This window comes from Lucilia sericata, unplaced genomic scaffold, assembly GCF_015586225.1.
Source record: "Lucilia sericata isolate MDLA Ls3-8-SP2 unplaced genomic scaffold, ASM1558622v1 Contig001679F_arrow, whole genome shotgun sequence".
NCBI classification, from domain to species: domain Eukaryota; kingdom Metazoa; phylum Arthropoda; class Insecta; order Diptera; family Calliphoridae; genus Lucilia; species Lucilia sericata.
Genome location: NW_023995589.1, coordinates 1 through 21,599, shown reverse-complemented (window position 1 = coordinate 21,599; position 21,599 = coordinate 1). Strand labels below are relative to the sequence as shown.

At 31.0% G+C, this 21,599-nt stretch overlaps 1 protein-coding gene across 1 annotated transcript in view; it reads left to right on the top strand.

The window, feature by feature from the left end:
* Positions 1-18,515, top strand: part of LOC119612392 (small conductance calcium-activated potassium channel protein-like) — a 71,448-nt gene extending 52,933 nt beyond the window's left edge. The window contains exons 2-3 of the mRNA XM_037968198.1: positions 12,661-13,680; positions 17,791-18,515. Of these exons, the coding sequence (XP_037824126.1) occupies positions 12,661-13,680; positions 17,791-17,937 (1,167 nt within the window). The 3' untranslated portion in view covers positions 17,938-18,515. The remainder of the gene's footprint in view (positions 1-12,660; positions 13,681-17,790) is intronic.
* Positions 18,516-21,599: the final 3,084 nt, after the last annotated feature.

The window sequence follows — 21,599 nt, the reverse complement described above, 5'->3', positions numbered from 1 at the left end:
TAGTCTAGTAAATTGCGCAAGCAATTACATGCACACACACACATAAACAAACATGCAAACATAATATAATCACATACATACATAACCATTATGCATTACACACCCATAGAAAACAAACAAACAACATAACGTCTTATAGTCGTTGTGCAGTATACAATGATTGAGTGAGTTTCCAGTTTGTTGTTGTTGTTACAATGTTTGCAATTTTCATTACGTTGCTATTTTACAATCAACACAAAGGAAAAAAATGAAAACAAGAAAGACATTTTATTTTATAGGTCGATAACACCAGCGTTTACAAACACACATACGAGAGGAAGCGGAAGCAGCATAGTAGAAGAATGTATGATAGAGAGAGTGAGAGGAAATTGTAAATGTAGACGTGTATGTTGTTAGTTTTACTTAACCAGCCACATATTTAACTCATACAAACACACATACAAAGTAAATTTACTTAAATTTTAACTGGAACAATAAAATTCCCTTTTCTTGTCATTGTTGTTGATGTTAACGTTGTTGCTTTTTTGTTGCAACGTCTCGTTTTGCTTGATTCAATTGTAAGACAGCCACATCAACGACTTTAACAACAACTGTAATGACAGCTAACAAATAGTTTTTAACTGAAATTTATTGCAAGTTTTTTTTTAAGTTTTATTGTTGCGTTGCTTGTTGTAATCGCACGTTGTTTTTTTTTCTTTTTTTATACAACTCCTCCCAATTTCTTTACATAACTGGGCCGTTGCCATAATCATATATCTTTTTGCACATGAATTTATATTTTTATATTTCCTCCCCTTTTTTCTGTGGAAATTTCATTTGATTACAATCACATCACGTGTACTGACAGGTCGAAAAAAATAAGAATGAAAACTGTTTTAAAAAACTTTTAACTGAAAATTAACTTTATAGACGAAATGTGAATGTGTAGAAAAAGTGGGAAATGGAAAATAGACTAAGTTTAGTTAAAAGATTGATTTTCTTTAATTCTAAAACCTTTCCAAATAATTGGGGTTTGAATGTATATTAGAATAGAGAGTATTGAAGTATATATTACAATAGTTTCCAAAAGAAGTGTGTTAGAATTTGTAATAAAACTTAATTTATACCACCTCCAGTTTCACTAAATTTTGCCCTCTGAAAATCATATAAATGAGGTATGTGTCCAAATAATACATTGTTACTGTTTTAAAACATTGTATTTATAAGTTGTTGTTGCTGTTATTCTTACTACACTTTAACAAATCATGACTACTGCTATCAACAAAATGTTCAAAAGTAAATGCAACCTGCCATGGAACTGAAAACTGAAAACAAACGTTGCAAATGACAGGCAACAACATGAAAATGCAATGCTAGAGCAAAAAACAGTTTTACAAATGGACACAACAACTATAACAATAATAAACAAAATAAATACATTTCCGTTTTATGTTGAACCAGCCAACTGCACATCTGGTAATAAAAACAAAATTACAAACATGCAAATGAATTTTTGTTTTCTACAATGAAAAATGTAAAAGTGAAAAAATAAAACAAACGAAACACGAAAGGGTTCAATTGGGGGTTTGTTTTTTGAGGGCAAAATAATAAAATATTTATGTTTATTGGTGAATAAATATTTCTTTGCTGTTAAGGTTTTTAAATTGGGGCAATTTTGTTATAGTTATGCAAAAGAGAAAAGATTCATTGGTGCAGAAATTAAATCAAATGTTAAAAATTGATATGGGATCAAAGAAATACATATTCGATTGAAAATACAATTATTGCAAATTTATTTTACATTTAATATTTGATTTTGTTTTATTACAATCAAATTGAATTTTGAAGTTTTTAATAAAAAAAATAAATATTTAATTAAAATGTTCAAAATTTCTCAAAATCTATTATTTTATGAAATAATACTATATTAAGTATACGCACAAGTGTTCTATACAATTATGTCATCCTAAAAGTATGCAATGTTAATATTATATACGTATGAGTAATATTTTGTGCTAAGCAGCTAAAATAGCTAATACGTAAACGTTGAGTATTAAGTTGAAATTAAAAAATTCAAACGAATGTATGTACGAATGTATTTTGTTTGAAACATAAAAATATGCGTTTCAGAAGATATAGTGTATGTGATTCGGGAGTAGTTATTTTGACTCTTAAGACCAAGGTTCAGCTAAAAATGTTTGAAGACCCAAAATAGGCAAATGGTTGTTAAATTCGACAAGATCTTGAGACCTACTCTGGCAACCATTTCAAAACATTTCAGAATGACAGGACTTGTCCAAAAGTAGAGAAATTTAAGCCGTAAATTGCTTAAATGTCTAAAATTTTTGAAATGAAAAATTATAGTCATTACGACAATCCTAAGTGTAAGATAACTTAGTTAAAGTCATCCAACCACTTAAATCGTCATTAAAGCCAAACACCCATACAAATACTATAACAAAGCTTAGCCAAATGTTGCAATAACTGTTTAAGGCTATTTAGAAAGAAGTGGTTGGAAATTTTTGCGTCAACCTCCTTATACTCCAGACATTGATACGTCCTACTACTAGAAATTGACACTAAACGCATTCTCTTCAGAACAGGGCACCCAAAATTGGCTTGATTGTCCTCTGACAATGAACAGTTCTGTTGCCAAAAATATGTGGAGAGTTCAATGGTAGAAATTTAGAATTAGATAGGTAATTGGTGTCGTTTTCATATCGGTAAAGGATTATACATCATCCCATAATTTGGACAATTGAGTTTCTATGGCGGTAACTATGACAAACCAACCTACAGCCCAGAGAAATCCCATTGGGGGAAAGATGTAGAAATGCCGTATTGGTCTTATTTCAAGGTGGTACTTTTACGACCACAGTGTGAACTTACTACCACCTTTTTGAGCTTCTTACACTTTAATGGCACTTCGCTCAACTACACGAGCTATCTAATCTCTGACCACTGCTGCCTCATTGCATAAAACGTTACTTCCGTTTATAAAAGTGCAAAAAGGATGGTTTTTGGCAACAGAATCTAGAGATCTAATCGGTAGACCGAAATACGAATCCATTAAAAAAGCCGAAAACTTGTTCTTACTCATAGAGAACGCACAGTGGTAAATCACGCACAGTGGAACAGAGTAGACCCTGAGCATACCGTGACAAGAAAGTATACATCCTCTAGGTATACGGATTGGTGAGGACGTCATACCACTACATCCATCCCCTTTCATATACACTTGACACCAACTCATTTCCAATAGTCACTCCTCTGCGGGGTATCTGTTGCCTCGGCAACAGCACCGAACTTATACCGAATTAAAGACTTTACTGTCTTTTAACGAAACTTTTCCTGCGAGTTTGGGTTTAAACCACAGTCATAACACACACTCTGAAGGGACCTTTCCAATAACCGGAAAATACAAAGTTAGAAACTCTGCCCTGTAGGCTGACGGTTTCCGTGGTATAACCTCCCTGGTCCGATCACAGGTCGAATCATTCCAAGGAAAGGCCAAGAATATATTTGATCGTCAACAGTTTATAGTCCCGGCAGACTAGAGCTACCGATAGCACCTCTTTTCACCGGTATTGCAATCACACCAAGATGGCAAGATTCATCAAGGTATCTTGGCCCCTGGTATCCCATAAGGATCAATTTAATGTTAGAAAAATCAGAACACAGTCAAAGAAAATGTTTTACTGTCTCGTTTTTCTCCCAGGTGCTACAATTTCTACAAAAGTCATCAGTCTTCTAGCATTCGTACCCATTAAACAATGAAGTCGAATCCTATAGACATTATTCATCAAGCATTCTGGATGTCGTGTGAACTCCAAAAAGACATCTTAATGCGGGCTTGCTGTCAGCACAAATACAGGCATTTCCCCTGTATATCCTTTATCATCTCATCCAATATACCATGACAGAAATCTTAATCATTCTAAAACTAGGAACGAAGTAGCCGACCATATCCCACTTTGTTGATTTTAGATTCATCTGTATAACCAAATTCTGAGACATTTGTTAGAGGTAGTCAGATTAACAACATAAAGAGATCACATGATGATGTGCTTCCTTTGCCTTAACTTAATTCATTTTAATCAACTACAAGCTAGGCTCAAGTGAATTTATAAGAAATTGCCAATGACTGCCCAGTTAACGGATCGTCCTTGGACAAAACTGTTTCGAAAACAAATATTTTTATACTTCTAGATGCGGTAAACACGATCGACAATCGATGTCGATGGGTGATGTTAAAATAGTAATTGTTTATGAAATATCTTAGAACAAACTTTTTCCGAAAGAGATATTTTGGTACTTTTTCGTTTTCAAAAGATACTTTTTCAATTTTCTTTAATATTGAACTTAGAAACAAAAAATAAGCTTGTATAAACCGGATTAAATGAGTACCTATAAAAGGGGACTTTTTGGTACATGTTTGTTCTTCAAAAGGTACATTTTGAATCTATAATATTGAACTAAGAAAAATATAATCCTATATAGGTTAATTTGTGGCCGCCTAAGGCAGAGCTTCAGATAAGTTCAGATAAGTCCCGTTGTGTTACCATGTTATTAGCACTTTACCAATTGTCCTAAGGAAGTGGACTTATTATTTCAGCCTTTTGGTTCTTCAAATGAAGTTGTGGATCTTTATCAGATTTTCATTTGATAAGCAGGTTTTATCTACAATAGTTCGTTGACTAAACATTTCTTATCTTAAGTAGCGCAAAAGCGGGGATATGGCAGAGAAAATGTCCTGTACCTTCATTTTCCTACTCATCATTGCAGCTGGTACAGAAATCATTGTATGAAGGAAGTTGTAGCCTCGGCGCATGTATACCCAGTGGCCAGTGTTAGATCTTGACAGGTTTATAGCAAAGTTTGTCGGTATCATATACATTCTAGGCCAGATTTTCCTGGTTTCTAAGCAGGTAGGTTTATTTCCCCATCTTCTGTTAGCGATTAATTGCAGGTTGTCTGCAATAAGCTATTTTTCTTTCACGTAAAGTATGCCGATGTTGCAGCCAAACTCATTTACTTGTAGAGTACTTCCGTCTTTAGCTAGAACGGCAGCACTGTTGTTACCTTATATATCCCCATGTCCCGGAACCCATGTATAGAGATGTCCGGTATTCTTGGACAGCTTTCGACGTCGTGTACACATTCTCTAGGGATTTAATAGCTGCTTTGCTATCAGTAATACAATAATCATATATATATCCTGATGGAATGAAAAGCTATAAGTGCGATATTTTTGGTACTTTTCTACCTCAACTGGTACTTTTTGAATCTTTTATAATATTGAATTTAATAATATAAAATTAAACACGAAGCATACTGATTGAATTAAAATTTATTAAAGGGGAGTTTCTCGAACTTTTTCGTCATTCAAAAGGTACTTTTTTGGATTTTCTAAATTATTAAACCTACAATCATACATGTAGGATCATGATGGAGTAAAAATTGATAAGAGTAAACTTTTTGGTACTTTTTCGTTCTTCAATTGCTACTTGAAAGGGGATTTTATGGTACTTTTTCCTTTTCTAACTGTTAGGTTAGGTTAGGTTGATAGGAGGATATATACTACATCAAATCCGAAGAAATACACCTAGGCCGAAGAAATACCATCGGGCCTGTTGTGCGCTCCAATTCATGAAAAAAAATTTTTTTCACTGAATGTATTATTTTTCCATGTTCAGAAACTCAGTTTCCTGAACGTAATTCCTAAGAATCTTCCAATCAGTGTTGGTTAAGAATGTTATTTCCGGAATAACATCACTTCCAAGATACTTGGATCTAACTTCGACGAATGCCTGACAGTGGCAAAGAAAGTGCTCCAGAGTTTCACTGTCCTCTCCACATGCTCTACATTCGTCTGAATCCGTACGTCCAATTTTGTATAGATGTGCACGTAATCCTGTGTGTCCACTTCTGGCTGTCGGTAAATATATTAAGCCCTGTGGGCGCCATATTTATTCTAATCCAATTTACACATTCCGTTATTGCTCGTACTTCTGGAAGCTTGTGTTATGATTAGGTAAACGGTAATAATAACTATAATTTTTTAATTGTTAGCACACTACAGTGAAGGACATATATGATTCTGCTATGTCGATTATAGAACTCTTAGGTACGTGTTTTTTTTTTTTTGAGAAATTCGATTAAATGTCGACTCTATGGGCAGAAGATGTTGACTTCTTAGAGAGAAAGAGACACTTCAAACTATATTATTTATTATAATGTATTGTCATATTAATCTTATTTTGTCTATCATCTACTTATCATAATATTCCCTTTATTTTTTTTTATTTCTATAAAACAAACACAACATTTTTATTAGCTTTACTTAGATGTAAACAATAGACTACCATATAGATGAAAATAAATACATACATATGTATGTATTTATGTATGTATCTATATGTATATATACTAGGTAATGCCTTTAGTAGGAGTTGTAGCACGCCTCCTATTGTATGAGTAATAGAACAACCCATATTAATCATAATGACAGCTTTTGTTTACTATTTGATGAATACAATGTTCAAACCTTTAGGAAAATAGTTTTTTTTCGAAACAATGGAATTTTTTTTTCTGGCTTTTATTGTATAATTTCTTGTTGTTTCTTATATTTATCTTGTTGCTTTCATCTTAAAACGCACTTAAATAATTGTTATATTGTTGTGGCAGAGAGAGAGAGCTTAGAAATATTAATAACAAATAGTCTGGAAGCAATTTTGTTAATGATTTAATTTCCCAAATGTGCTTAAGTACTAAAGTTAGTACAAACATACTTAACCTCAATGTAAACAGTGTCTAAAATATATTTAAAATTAAAGAAAAAAAAGCTAAACATTCATTGTAGTACTCCCTATTGACCGCCCTCCTTACTTTATACAAGAAAAAAGAATTTCATTTAATTTTTTAGTTAAAAAATTTCAAAAATGTTTTCACAACCGCAGTGCGACACATTTTCTCCTCCCTACACACACACTCACAAACACACTTTTAGCCATAATTGTACACTAACAACCATATTGCAAAACAGTTGTGGTCGTGTGTTGGACATACATTTTCACTTTAAAAGAATTTACATTAAAATACCAAAACGACATAAAGAAAGATAGTCCCCCCATTGACCCCCCCCAAAAGGATGTTAAAGCTAAATGTCTCTTTCTAAGCCAAGAAAAAAACTCTCATATATACACTGAAAACATTTTTATGCAATTTTATGCTAAAATTGCATTTTTCACTAGACAGAGGAATACCAAGAAACAAATAGGGGAAGAGGGTTAGAGTGATAAGAACAAAAATAACAAAAGAATGTATAAAATAACTAGAAATAAGCTAATAAAGTATTGCTGTAATAAGCTCCACTAAATGAGAGGAAATAACATTAAATACATAATACGGAAATGCCAACAAACATTGTCAATGTTTGAATATATACGCTTAACGTTTAGTGTATGTGTGTGTGTGTGTGTACGCGAGAGAGAGACTGTATGGTTGTGGCATAAACATTTGAAATGTCCCACTTGAAAGAATATTTTTTTTTATATTTTTTCCTTCATTGTGTATTATTGAATTTTATTGGACAATTAGTGGGCAAAAAAAAAAGAAGTGGAAGAAAGAAAACAGAAATTATTTCTTTATAAAAATGTACAACACTTTAAATGTCACTGATATTTTTGGTATTTAATTGAGCGTGGCAACAGCAATAATAAGGTTATAATATTACAAAGGATTTGGAAAATTGTGGGTTATAGTTGAAAAGTGCTTATAGTTAAATAAATGGAGAATTTATTGGAAATTGTTCATAGGTTAAGTTTAGGTTATGTTGAAAGAAGTTTGTACAGATTCGAAAAAATACATCTAGGTTCCATATCGGGCTGCTTTTTCATGGAAAGAAGTATATACAGATTCGAAAAAATACATCTAGGTTCCATATCGGTCTACTTTTTCATGTAAAATGTTGGTGGAATGTTCAGAAACTCTATTTGCTAGACGTAGTTGTTTACAATTTTACAATCTGAGAATTGTTTATCTGATATAACATCTCAAGATACTTGGATCTAAGATTGACGAAGGCTTGAAAAGTTTAAAGAAAAGTTTCTAGCAAAAACGGTATTATTGCCGTTTGTCAAGCTTTACATTGTGCCCGTTAACGAATGGTTCCACAAAGAATACATACCTTCATACTAACCTGGGACTTATTCATTCTGAAGGGACTTCTCGTTGAGGTCACCCTTTTTATTGAAGGTTGTCTCTACCTTACAATCTAATACTATTTTGTATGCTGATATCGCCCTAGTTGTCTTCTAGTTGTCGGAAAATATCTTATCTCCTGTTGACGCTCCATTTCAATTCGTATAAGAATAGGAACCGCTCGGCCTCGTATTTTACATTCCCCTCGATTGAAGGAATGTCCAACAATATTGAAAAAGCTTTGGTGTACGTAGTCGTCATGACCCCAATTACACCTAAGTGTCATGAGCTCACCGTTACAAAAGCCAGTGTATCATATTTGGACTCCATTTCGAGACGATGGCTCTCCAATTATGCTCTTATGAAAACAGTTATTCCCATTTAAGTGGATTAAGAACCTCCACGAAATACCATTTTCTGATTGTTATATCTTACTTCTTGCAACTCTTTCACCTCTTGCAGAACATAAGGTTGATCGAGCCTTTAAGTACCCGGTCAATCTGGAACTTGTCAAAAGAGTTGGTTAATACGGACTGAAACTCATTGACCTACTCTATACACTTAAACTAATTTCGCCATCTGCACTTGTGCCAGAAAGCCTTATATGCTACAGAATTCCCAACTAATCCTCAATCATGCTAGGTTTAAACATTATCTTTCTGATAGCTTCTATAGTTTCATCGGCATTTATTTTCCATATAATCTTATCTTCTGCCCATGTGATTTTGCTTCTTTTGGATGAGATTTTATGAAACTCTTCTTTACGAATCTCCCATCACTTTTGATATTACTGGAAGATTCCACTTCTTGACTAAACCTAGCTGATCTTGCTATTATCATGATCATCACAACTAATATCATGATCATCACAACGCTACTCAGATTTCTTAGTAGATATTGTAGCGTTAACTATAATTTTGTTGACCAGATCTTTTCACTTACTGTACTGGTCTGTTCCCCCTGGGGGCATGTTAACGGATTAATGGCCCTCATCTTGTTGAGAAGAGATGCTACCAGTACCTCTAGTCGGCCGGGACTATAAACTGGTGATGATCAAATGTATCTTCGGTCTTTCATTGGAATGATTTGACATGGTGTTGAACCAGAGAACCACATGATCTGGTACCACGGGAATCGGTAGCCCACAGGGCATAGTTTCGGACTTTGTCTTGTCCCTGTTATTGGTCTGTCCCCCAGCGGGTATGTTACCTTAATGAAAGACCCTTACCTTGGTGTTACATATTGCAATACCGGATAAAAGAGGTGCTATAAACTTGTGATGATCAAACGTATCCTTGGTCTTTCCTTAGAATGATTTGACATGGGTTGGAATCAGAGAACCATATAATCTAGAACCACGTAAACCGGTAGATCGCAGGGCAGAGTTTCGGGCTTTGATTTGTCTCGGTTATTAGAGAGATTCCTTCGGCGTCCACGTGGTAACTGTGGTTTAAACATAAACTGGCGGGAAGAGAATGTTGGTTAAAAGATGAGTAGTAAAGTCTATAATTCAGAGGAGTGACTGTGGTAGAAGTGTGTTGGGTTGAATGGTGATGATCTAAGATATCTTAGGTAAGTGATACTATTGAATTTTCTTTCCTTGATCAAGTATATCCAGGGTTTACTCTTTTCATACCTTTGTGTGAGTAAGAACAAGTCCTCGGCTTATTTGATCGATTCCTGTTTCGGTCTGCCGGATACAAAGGTCATCCCATATGCATGGTTGTAAACGAAAGTGATATTTTTCTATCTAAGAAGTTACGCAACGGGCATCAATGGTCAGAAATTATGCAGATCAAGTACTTCAGCAAAATGCTTGTACATGGGCCGGTAGAACCATGTAGAAAACCACAAAGGGGCGGTGATGATCACCCTTTTCAACCACAGGCCACCAAGGCCTACACGGCAGGTGTTCACTTAAAGAACTTCGACTTCTTGTACTGGTTTGTTGGAATTTTTTCGATCCAATTTCGTTGAGATATCCTAAATTCATCCAACATTTTATATATTATCTGTTGCTCTACTGTATTCATATGCCAGTTGGAAGCCTGTTGAAATAATTTCCGCTACTATACTGTCTAAAATTTTACAATAATATGTAAATTTTATAATTCAACTATATATACATACTTATGTATGTAATAAACTTTGGTCCACCCCTTTCCTATAAATCAGACAACTGACAAGCCAGTAACATTTTCTTGACTTTATTTATTAATGTACATTAATAAGTAACTCCAGTAATTGTAATTTAACATGCAAAAGTGCTATGGAAATAAAAACTCCTCATTAAATTTCTCAAGTTTTCAAGAAATGCAAAAAAAAAAAACTTCGAAATATAAGTAAAATATGTAAAAAAAGTTAGGGGGAAATTAAAGTAAAGAAAACCCCAACAAAAACTTACAATGAAAAGTAAAATTTACTTACATACATATTTTAAGTCATTATTTTAACACAGTGATGCCATTAAAGGCAAATAGTTAACACGCTTGCTTACAAATAAGTAGTTAAATAAGTACTGACCACGATCGCCCGCTAACATTGAGCCAAGTAAATAGTTTTGTTATAAGGATATATCCACTGCGTCTACTATTATATATTTTTTTCGTTTGTAAAAAATAAAAGTCGAAAACAAAATGTTTTTGCTGGGATATCTTGCAAATGACTATTGGTGTAAAAGTGTTTGTGTTACAATTGTACTGTGTAGATGTATTTATGTATTTGAATATGTATGCGAAAGAAAACAATTCACTGTTTAATCCATGACACTATTTTCAATTGCAGTTAATTTTCTATATGAATATGCACAAGTAAATGTTTGTAAATCGCACACATTCCTTTCCTTTTTTTGAGTGGCAACAATTTTCTTATTCCTTTAAAACTATTTGTAATGTAAACACTGTTATTATGAGGAGTGGAAGTAGTTAAAGAAGTGCTACAAAAAATCATAACTTCTTTCTTTACTATCTAACAGGGGAGACAATATTCTGATACAATAAGGATCCTAAATATCATCTGGGGACGAACGACGAAATCTCAACTGAGGTATTAACCCTTTTCAAACCGATTTATTATTGTTATATCTGGACTATACAATCTACGAAATGATTGATTTCCTTCCTTAGAAACAACAGGAGTATAAATAAGAAAGTTTAAAATGAACGAGACAGTGTGTGTGTGTGAGAGAGAGAAGGAGCGAGTGTGTGTGTGGAAGTTCATGCGTGTGTAAAAGTTTAAGTATTTATATACTTGTGGCCATAGTTAATGGCAAATAAGAATCTTAAGGATACTAAAATATAGCACTTTATTTTCAAAAATATATTTATGTGCAAGAATGCTTTTCATTCTGTTGTGTATATTATTGCTGTCGTTGCATGCTACTCTCTGACATACAGACATTTATTAACTGCACATTCTTATCGCTCGAGAGAAAGTAAGTGAGGACGTTATGAGTTGTGTTGAAAAAGTACTGCAAAATATATAGGTCAAGGAATGTAAATGTGAAAAGGAAAAAAATCATGCATAATTTTATGAAAAATACTATATGCTTATGTATGTATATGTGTATTTGTCAGGGTATAAGTAATGCAAACATATTTGTCATACATTATTTTGACGTACACTTTGTATTACTTACATACATATAAGAACATGAAAGTAATTATTGTCGAATGTTGTACAATTTCTTACAGTTTAATATTAACTTCAGTTAACTGTTCTCATAGTGTCTTGTCTATAATCTACTTCGATTGCCTGAGAACAGTTAATGTTCTCATGTTGATTTCAATACGAGTTTTTATTAAGATTTCAACTTCGGTCGCTTGTTTTCATAGATTATTATTATATTTAAAACTTGTCTGTCTGTCTGTCTGTCTGTCTGTCTGTATGACTGTCTGTCTGTCTGGCTGTATGTCTGTATGTCTGTCTGTATGTCTGTCTGTTTGTCTGTCTCTCTGCCTGTGTGTCTGTCTGTCTCTCTGGCTGTATGTCAGTATGTCTGTCTCTCTGTATGTCTGTCTGTTTGTCTGTATAACAGCCTGTCTGTCTGTATGTGTGTCTGTCTGTCTGTCCGTCTGTCTATTGAAAGCGCGTTAGAGTAAGTTTCCAGATTTAATCGAACTACTGACTTCTCGTCCATAAAGAACAGAATTCGTAGAAAAAATTCATTAGAAACCAGAAATTCAGTAAATCTTCTAGGCTTTAACGCAAATGTTTAAGAGCAACAATTTCTACATACGCCAAGCATAACAAAATGTTACAAATATGTAACAAAACCTGTAATGGAGTTGATATTTCCATTTTCTATAAAAAATCTTGATAATATTAATTTACATATTACAACTAACACTAATTGGAAACTTAACGTATTACTTATAACACGCAATTCTAACTAATAATAAAATACATTTATAACTAAACATTTGTTAAACACAACACAAAAACTTAATTAAATTATATTTACCCTTTCTTTACTTACAGATGTCAATGCAAAAATTGACTGATGCCACCAACACCAATTCGGGTTATGTCAGTTCTGAAGAAACCGATTCACTATTGGTCTCTAATACACCTAAATGTAAATCGTCTGTTTTGCGACAAATAAAAATGAATTCCGCTAATGGACCAACAACGAACAATATGACTTCCACAGCATCGACAAAGCCGACATTGATGCGACAGGATCGTACCTCAACATATCTAACCAGCCCACAGTTGTCACAACAAACACGTTTGGGTTCGGACGAAAGTGAACGTAGTGCCCATGTAGCTGATGATGATGTTGAACAGGGTCTTCGACCATCCACAGTGCCTGACATAGAAGTTTATCAAGATGACCAATCGGATCACAATCAAAATCAAAAGCAAACATCAACACAACATCATAATCAGCAACAGAAACAGAATCAGCAGCAGCAGCAACTAACGGCAACATCAACGTCCTCCTCTGCGGCACAGGGTCATCAGTTGCAACAGCAACCAACCATATCAATAACGAATTTAAATCATGGCTATGAAGACAACTCGAATTTGGGAACATCATATCAGAATCTATCAACTAGCCCCATATCTCCGAGTGCCCAAACACGCTGTCGTGCCTGCAGAAACTGCAGTAGGCGTGCCTCAACTACACCCATATCGACAACTGGTCAAATGGATCGTTCAACTTCACGTGATAGTGTTAAAAGTGCCTTTCAACAAGGAAATCTGGGTAGTTCCCTAGTGCCATACGGCTCAAACAATGCCCTGCCCCTTAATGTGCCGCCGGTATTGGTAACGTCTTCTCCAACCAATGGTTCTAGAATAATACGTCAAAGCTCCCAACCAGAATCCAGTACTCTGGCCATATGTTGTGGTGCTCACACCTCCTGTGGTCATTCCCACACCGTGCCTAATGTTTCCCTTAAACAACTGCGTACCGAACCGAGTCAAAGTGATGGTATAGCGGGCATAGCTGCTGATTCTTTAAGAATTAATGGTGGCATGAGACCTTTTAAGCAGGTAAGTCCAAGTAGTTTCTTTAAACAAATTTAATGGGTTTTAATTTGGTTTTTTTACTATACCTTAATGTTTAAATTATATAAAAAATTCCCTTTAAAAAAATGTTTAGACCTGCCCCCTGTAAAAACCTGGTTCCCCTATTTTGTTTATTTACTTTTTGGGCTTTTGATAAAATATGACTAATTTTAAAAGCAGATTTTATATTTTAACTTTAATTCCTGTGTTTATACCAAAAAAAAAAAAAAATAATAAATATTATTAATATATTTCCCTAACTTTATGTGTGTGTGTGTTATGTACTTTTTATTGCCCAGACAACCAATAATAGTCGTTTTGTGTATAAAAATTAATTGTGTTAATTATCGTCGAAAACATAATATAAATCTTCCAAATATTACTCGTTTTGTTTTTCAAACATCTGTTGTTATACACTTTTACCCAATAATCATCTTTCTATTTGTGTTTTCATTTTTTTTATGTTTATTCTAAAAATACATTTAGATTAATTCTTTTACATACATTTTATGCAAACAAATTTAAATGTATTTACATAGTCTATAAACATGTATTAAATTTCCCTGCTATCCATATATTCAGACACACACACATATTCATACAAACATATGTTTTGTAATTGTATTTATTTAGAAGACATTTTTATGATGTATTATTATTGTTGTATTCGAATGTTTGTATTTTTTATTTTATTTTTTTTCGTACTATTAATAATTTTCTTCTTTTTTTAGTACTCATCGCCATATGTTCCTAAAAATAAACTTAATACTAGAAAAGCTTCTTATACTTAATTCTGAGATTTTTATCATCGTTGTGCCAACATTCAAAGTACCATCATTAATTTTATGTCCCTTCTATACATTGAGTTAGCTGGTATTAGGAGAGTCCTTTGCATATATTTAGTTTTGTCAAAAAGTTTAAAAATGTTTTATCTACAACAAGATTCCTAAGAGAGTAGATATAGCAGATAGAGTACGAATAGTTAATTCATTATAGGTTTTAGGTCGAAATCTCACTCAAATCATGTATTGTGAACTTTTTTTCATTTCACTCGGTTATCTATTTCACTCCTTTTCCTTTTAATAATCGTATTATACTATAATTCATATCTGCCAACTGATACATATTTAATGTCTCTATATATTGCTGTATATGTTATCGTTTCATTTTCAATTCATCACTATCCAACAAATTTATTATTATTAAAAATTCATACACATGCCAATAAATAGAAGAACAAAATTATTATTTCATTAATTACTTGTATTTAAACTTAATTATACTAATAATCGCTATCATATTTTAAATGAATAGCAGTAGTTTTTGTCATGTCTGCTGTTCGTAAATTCATTACTTTTTGCGCGGTTAATATGATTTTATTCGGTTTTTATGTTTGTAGCTGATAAAGAAGAATATAGCAATTTGATTTTTATTTAAATTTATAAAATTATTTAAATGAAATTCAATACATATAAATGAATGATTTTTCTACAAAAAGTTATCGACAACTCATAATTTCTAAAAAAAGTTATCATTATGTTAAATTATGTACGACAAAAAATATCTATAACTAGTCCTTTCAATAGAAAACTTGGGAGCAACTTGACTTTTATATAAAAAAGCTTCCGATAACTAGGCTTTTATATGTTATCGATAACTAAACTTTTCTATAGAAAAGATATTGATAACTAAACTTTTCTATAGAAAAGATATTGATAATTTGACTTTTCTATACCAAAGTTATCGATAACTTAACTTTTCTCTAGAAAAGTTATCGAAAACTTCACCTTTCTATAAAAAAGATATCGAAAACTAGACTTTTCAATAGAACATTATCGATAACTTGAGTTTTCTATAGAACAATTATCGGTAACTTAACTTTTATATAGAAAAGTTATCGATAACTTGACTTTTCTATAGAAAAGTTATCGATAACATGACTTTTCTATAGAAAAGTTATCGATATGTTGACTTTTCTATAAAAAAGTTATCGATATGTTGACTTTTCTATAGAAAAGTTATCGATATGTTGACTTTTCTATAGAAAAGTTATCGATATGATGACTTTTCTATAGAAAAGTTATCGATATGTTGACTTTTCTATAGAAAAGTTATCGATATGTTGACTTTTCTATAGAAAAGTTATCGATATGTTGACTTTTCTATAGAAAAGTTATCGATATGTTGACTTTTCTATAGAAAAGTTATCGATAACTTGACTTTTCTGTAGAAAAGTTATCGATAACTTGACTTTTCTATAGAAAAGTTATCGATAATTTGACTTTTCTAAAGAAAAGTTATCGATAACTTGACTTTTCTATAGAAAGGTTATCGATAACTTGACTTTTCTATAGAAAAGTTATCGATAACTTGACTTTTCTATAGAAAAGTTATCGATAACTTGACTTTTCTATAGAAAAGTTATCGATAACTTGACTTTTCTATAGAAAAGTTATCGATAACTTGACTTTTCTATAGAAAAGTTATCGATAACTTGACTTTTCTATAGAAAAGTTATCGATAACTTGACTTTTCTATAGAAAAGTTATCGATAACTTGACTTTTCTATAGAAAAGTTATCGATAACTTGACTTTTCTATAGAAAAGTTATCGATAACTTGACTTTTCTATAGAAAAGTTATCGATAACTTGACTTTTCTATAGAAAAGTTATCGATAACTTGACTTTTCTATAGAAAAGTTATCGATAACTTGACTTTTCTATAGAAGAGTTATCGATAACTTGACTTTTCTATAGAAAAGTTATCGATATCTTGACTTTTCTATAGAAAAGTTATCGATATCTTGACTTTTCTATAGAAAAGTTATCGATATCTTGACTTTTCTATAGAAAAGTTATCGATATCTTGACTTTTCTATAGAAAAGTTATCGATAACTTGACTTTTCTATAGAAAAGTTATCGATAACTTGACTTTTCTATAGAAAAGTTATCGATAACTTGACTTTTCTATGGAAAAGTTATCGATAACTTGACTTTTCTATAGAAAAGTTATCGATAACTAGACTTATCAAAAGAAAAGTTATTGATAACTTAAACTTTCTAGAGAAAAGTTATCGATAACTTGACTTTTCTATAGAAAAGTTATCGATAACATGACTTTTAAATGGATAGGTTATCGATAACTTTGTTTTTCTATATAAAAGTTATTGATAACATGACTTTTCAATGGAAAAGTTATCGATAACTTGACTTTTCTATGGAAAAGTTATCGATAACTTGAATTTTCTATAGATAAATTATCGATAACTTGATTCTTCTATAGATAAGGTATCGCTAACTTTATTTTTCTATAGAAAAGTTATCGATAACTTGATTTTTCTATAGAAAATTATAGTTATTAATATCTTTTCTATAGAAAAATCAAGTCGATAACTTTTCTATAGATAAAGACAAGTTTATTTTCCATAGAAAAGTTATCGATAATATGTCTTGCTTCTCCAAAATTTGTCGATAACTTGTCTCTTTAATATGAAAGTTATTGATAATTTGACTAGTTCAAAAAAAAAGCTATCGGTAGCTTGAATTTTCTACAGAACAGTTAGCGATAGCTGTACCTTCTATAGAAAATTATTGCTACTTTGATTTTTCTATTGATAATTAAATATTCTACAGAAATATTGAAACTTAAAATCGTCTTACTTTTTAATCATATTAACAATTCTACAAATCTGGTTTGTTTGGTCAATACAAAGTACAACATACATACACTTTCCAAATATATGTCCAAAATAAATTTTGATAAATAAATTCTTTCAACAACTTTTGTAAATATTTCCAAGTAATAGAAAAACAATAAACTGCCTGCATTAGTAAAAGTTTTAGACAACAAAATGAAAAGAAAAACAAATTACTTCCCCTTTTTAAACTTAATTGAAAAAAAAAAACAAATTCTTTTAGCTAAAAATTTCTTATTTCCTGTTACAAACTCTACCATCTTTCTATATAAATTTTTTTCGTTTGTATAAAAAAATATAAAATTCTAATACTCTACTTTTCTTTCTATTTTAAACTGTAACAAAAGCTATTTTTATAACATCACAAACTACTTACAAACTATAAACATTTTCCTTTAGGGTGTACTACTAATGCCCCGTACATTGTCCGAAAGCCGAAAATTGCGACTTCGAAGAGCTTTTACTGAGGCCACTAATGAAACACTGCAATGCTCGAAAATGGTATTTAAAATTGAATTGAAATTCTTTTTCCCCCCAAAAAAATAATAAAACATTATAAAGTATTAAATATTGTTTGAACCTTGCATTTGCATTTATTGTCACCAAAAAACAAAAAAAAAAAAAAAAATAATGAATCCAAAAAAGACCCCTGTTTTTCTCTTTCTTGCTGTACTATGAATTGAGAAACTTGCATTTCCAAAAATTTCTCACCAACTGCACCAGTTATAAAGTAGAATTATTGTTTGAAATAATTTTTTACTTTTCTTTCTATTTTTTGTTATTTTGAGTTTTATTTCGAATTTATTATCCTGCATAAAATACAATTGTTTTACTACTGCTCCCACTTGTGTTACAATTGCAAAAAATTGCACTTGCAAGTATGAATGTACGCCTGACTGCCTTGTCAATATTAACCCCTTTGAATTATTTCACAATATATCTAAGTTTGTGCCCCCACCAGCCCCCCTTTAAACCTTTTCCGTTATAAAAGTAATGCTTTTAATATTTATTTTTGTATTTTTTTGGTATGAAGAGAAAAAATTTAAAAGTTTCAAAAATAAAACTATTGTACTAGTATGTAGTACTACATGTTGTATATACTATTGTATAGTAAGTTCTGCAGTAAAAAAATTTATGCATGATGGCTTTAAATTATAGTTTTATATAAATATTTTATTCAATACAAAATTTAAAAATGTTATATTTGCTTTTTCCACAAAAAAATGTCAAAATAAATATTGCAATATTTTTTTTTTCATAAGTGCATATAAGAGTTAAAATATGAATATATGTATGAAATAAATATTAGGGGTATTCATAGTTATGTTAAAATATCTTTAACATTTAACATTCCTTTATTAGAAAATGTTTGAAAATTTAACTTTTCTAAGATACAGATCTGTTAACCATTCTTGAATACGTATACATTTCTGTGAAAATGTTGTCAATAACTTGACTTTTGTATAGAAAAGTTATCGATAACTTGACTTTTCTTTAGAAAACTTAACGATAACTTGATTTTTCTTTAGAAAAGTTATCGATAACTTGACTTTTCTTTGGAAATCTTAAATTTTCTATAGACAAGTTTTTATTAACATGACATTTCTGGATAACTTTGGTTTTTTTATGAAAAAGTTATCGATAACATGACCTTTCTAAAGAAAAGTTGACAATAACTTGTCTTTCCCATAGAAAATATATAGATAAATTTTCTATAGAAAAGTTGCCGATAACTTGACTTTTTTATAGAAAAGTTATCGATAACTAGACTTTTCTATAGAAAAGTTATCGATAAATTGACTTTTCTATAGAAAAGTTATCGATAAATTGACTATTCTATAGAAAAGTTCTCGATAACTTGACTTTTCTATAGAAAAGTTATCGAAAACTTGACTTTTTTATAGAAAAGTTATCGATAATTTGACTTTTTTATAGAAAAGTTATCGATAACTTGACTTTTCTATAGAAAAGTTATCGATAACTTGACTTTTCTATAGAAAAGTTATCGATAACTTGACTTTTCTATAGAAAAGTTATCGATAACTTGACTTTTCTATAGAAAAGTTATCGATAACTTGACTTTTCTATAGAAAAGTTATCGATAACTTTACTTTTCTATAGAAAAGTTATCGATAACTTGACTTTTCTATAGAAAAGTTATCGATAACTTGACTTTTCTATAGAAAAGTTATCGATAACTTGACTTTTCTATAGAAAAGTTATCGATAACTTGACTTTTCTATAGAAGAGTTATCGATAACTTGACTTTTCTATAGAAAAGTTATCGATAACTTGACTTTTCTATAGAAAAGTTATCGATAACTTGAACTTTCTATAGAAAAGTTATCGATAACTTGATATTTCTATAAAAAAGTTATCGATAACTTGACTTTTCTATAGAAAAGTTATCGAAAATTTGACTTTTCTATAGAAAAGTTATCGAAAAGTTGATTTTTCTATAGAAAATTTATCGATAACTTGACTTTTCCATAAAAAGTTAACGATGACTTGATTTTTCTGTAAAAAAGTTATCGATGACTTGATTTTTCTATAGAAAAGTTATCGATAACTTCACTTTTCTATAGAAAAGTTATGGATATCTTGACTTTTCTATAGAAAAGTTATGGATAACTTGACTTTTCTGTTGAAAAGTTATCGATAACTTGACTTTTCTATTGAAAAGTTATCGATAACTTGACTTTTCTGTAGAACAGTTATCGATAGTTAGACTTTTCTATAAAACTGTTATCGGTAGTTTTAATTTTTAATGAGGAATTATCAATATTTCGACTTTTCCATAGAAGAGCTATTAGCAGTTTCACTTTGCTATAGAAGAGTTATCGATGGTTTTACTTCTCTTTAGAAAACTTATCGATATTTCAACTCCTGTATAGAAAAGTTATCGATAGTTAGACTCTATTTTTCTCAGATAATTTGCGGAACCTTGTCTATTGATATCTTAATTATAGTAAGTTATCGCTTTACTTTTTGATAACTTTTCTATAGAAAACTTATCTCTAACTAATTTTTGTATTGAAAAGTTATCGATAAGTGGTCTATTGTATAGCAATCAAGCTTTATAAAATTTATCTATATTAAGTAAAAGCTATTGAGAATTTAATGGTTACTTTTGGTGAAGTGCATATCCTTAATAATACAACAACAATTCTATGCAAATAAACTTACAGCTTACTAAATTACTAAAACATTTTGTTGGTGGCATTAAAAATTACACTATATGAAAATTTAACATATTTTACTGTCTACTTTTTATCTACACCATCAGAGTTGAAAAAAAAAGAAAATAATCACTTGTGCTAAAAACCCAAAAGCCACACCGCCAACAACAATGACGTACAAACCCACTTATTTATCTGGCCAACAACTATATTTACATAAAATATTAAATATGTGCATATATTTATCACCGTTATCATGATGATGATGATGATGTGATACCACAATTTTAAACCATAAAAAAAACTATCACACACTAAAGGGGAAATGGAAAAAATATATATTATTATAGTTATCATTTAAGGCACGTCAAGTGTTTTTAAAGCTGACAATCTTATTTTGGGGACTAAAATGTAATAAAAATGTAGAACACAGTTCAATACGTCATAAAACTAAGAATACTTATACGATTGAAAAATATATACATACATGTATTGATGGTGAAAGATTGATACCAGGTAACTGACATATTTTTTGTTGGCCAGAGATTATGATGCCAAATCATTTATCTATAAAGCTAAAAATTATTTTTATCATTAACTTATTATACAAAATATATGTTCGTTATGTGGTAGCAAGCTTTCACCAGAGATTTTCTTAAATGAAAATGTTGACAATAAATGTTGAAAACTAATGCCCACTTTAACATGTCGAATTATGAAAACAACAGGACATTAAACCCTCCTCCCCTTTTCTTGGTGACATTTAAGGATTAAATGTAAAGCTTTTTATGTCTGTTTTTACCATTTTATTGTCATCACTTTTGTTGTTATTGTTAAATGTTATTTACTTTTATCAAGCTCATTAAGTTTTGGTTGTTAGTTGTTATAACATTTTGATAGTAGTTTTTTATATTTAACGGTTAAGTTTAAAAAAAGCTTTTAGTATTTTTTTTTTCTTTAGTTTTACTATCAACATATAGATGACGCTTTAATATAGAGACAAGATAACAAGGATAATACTGTTACAAA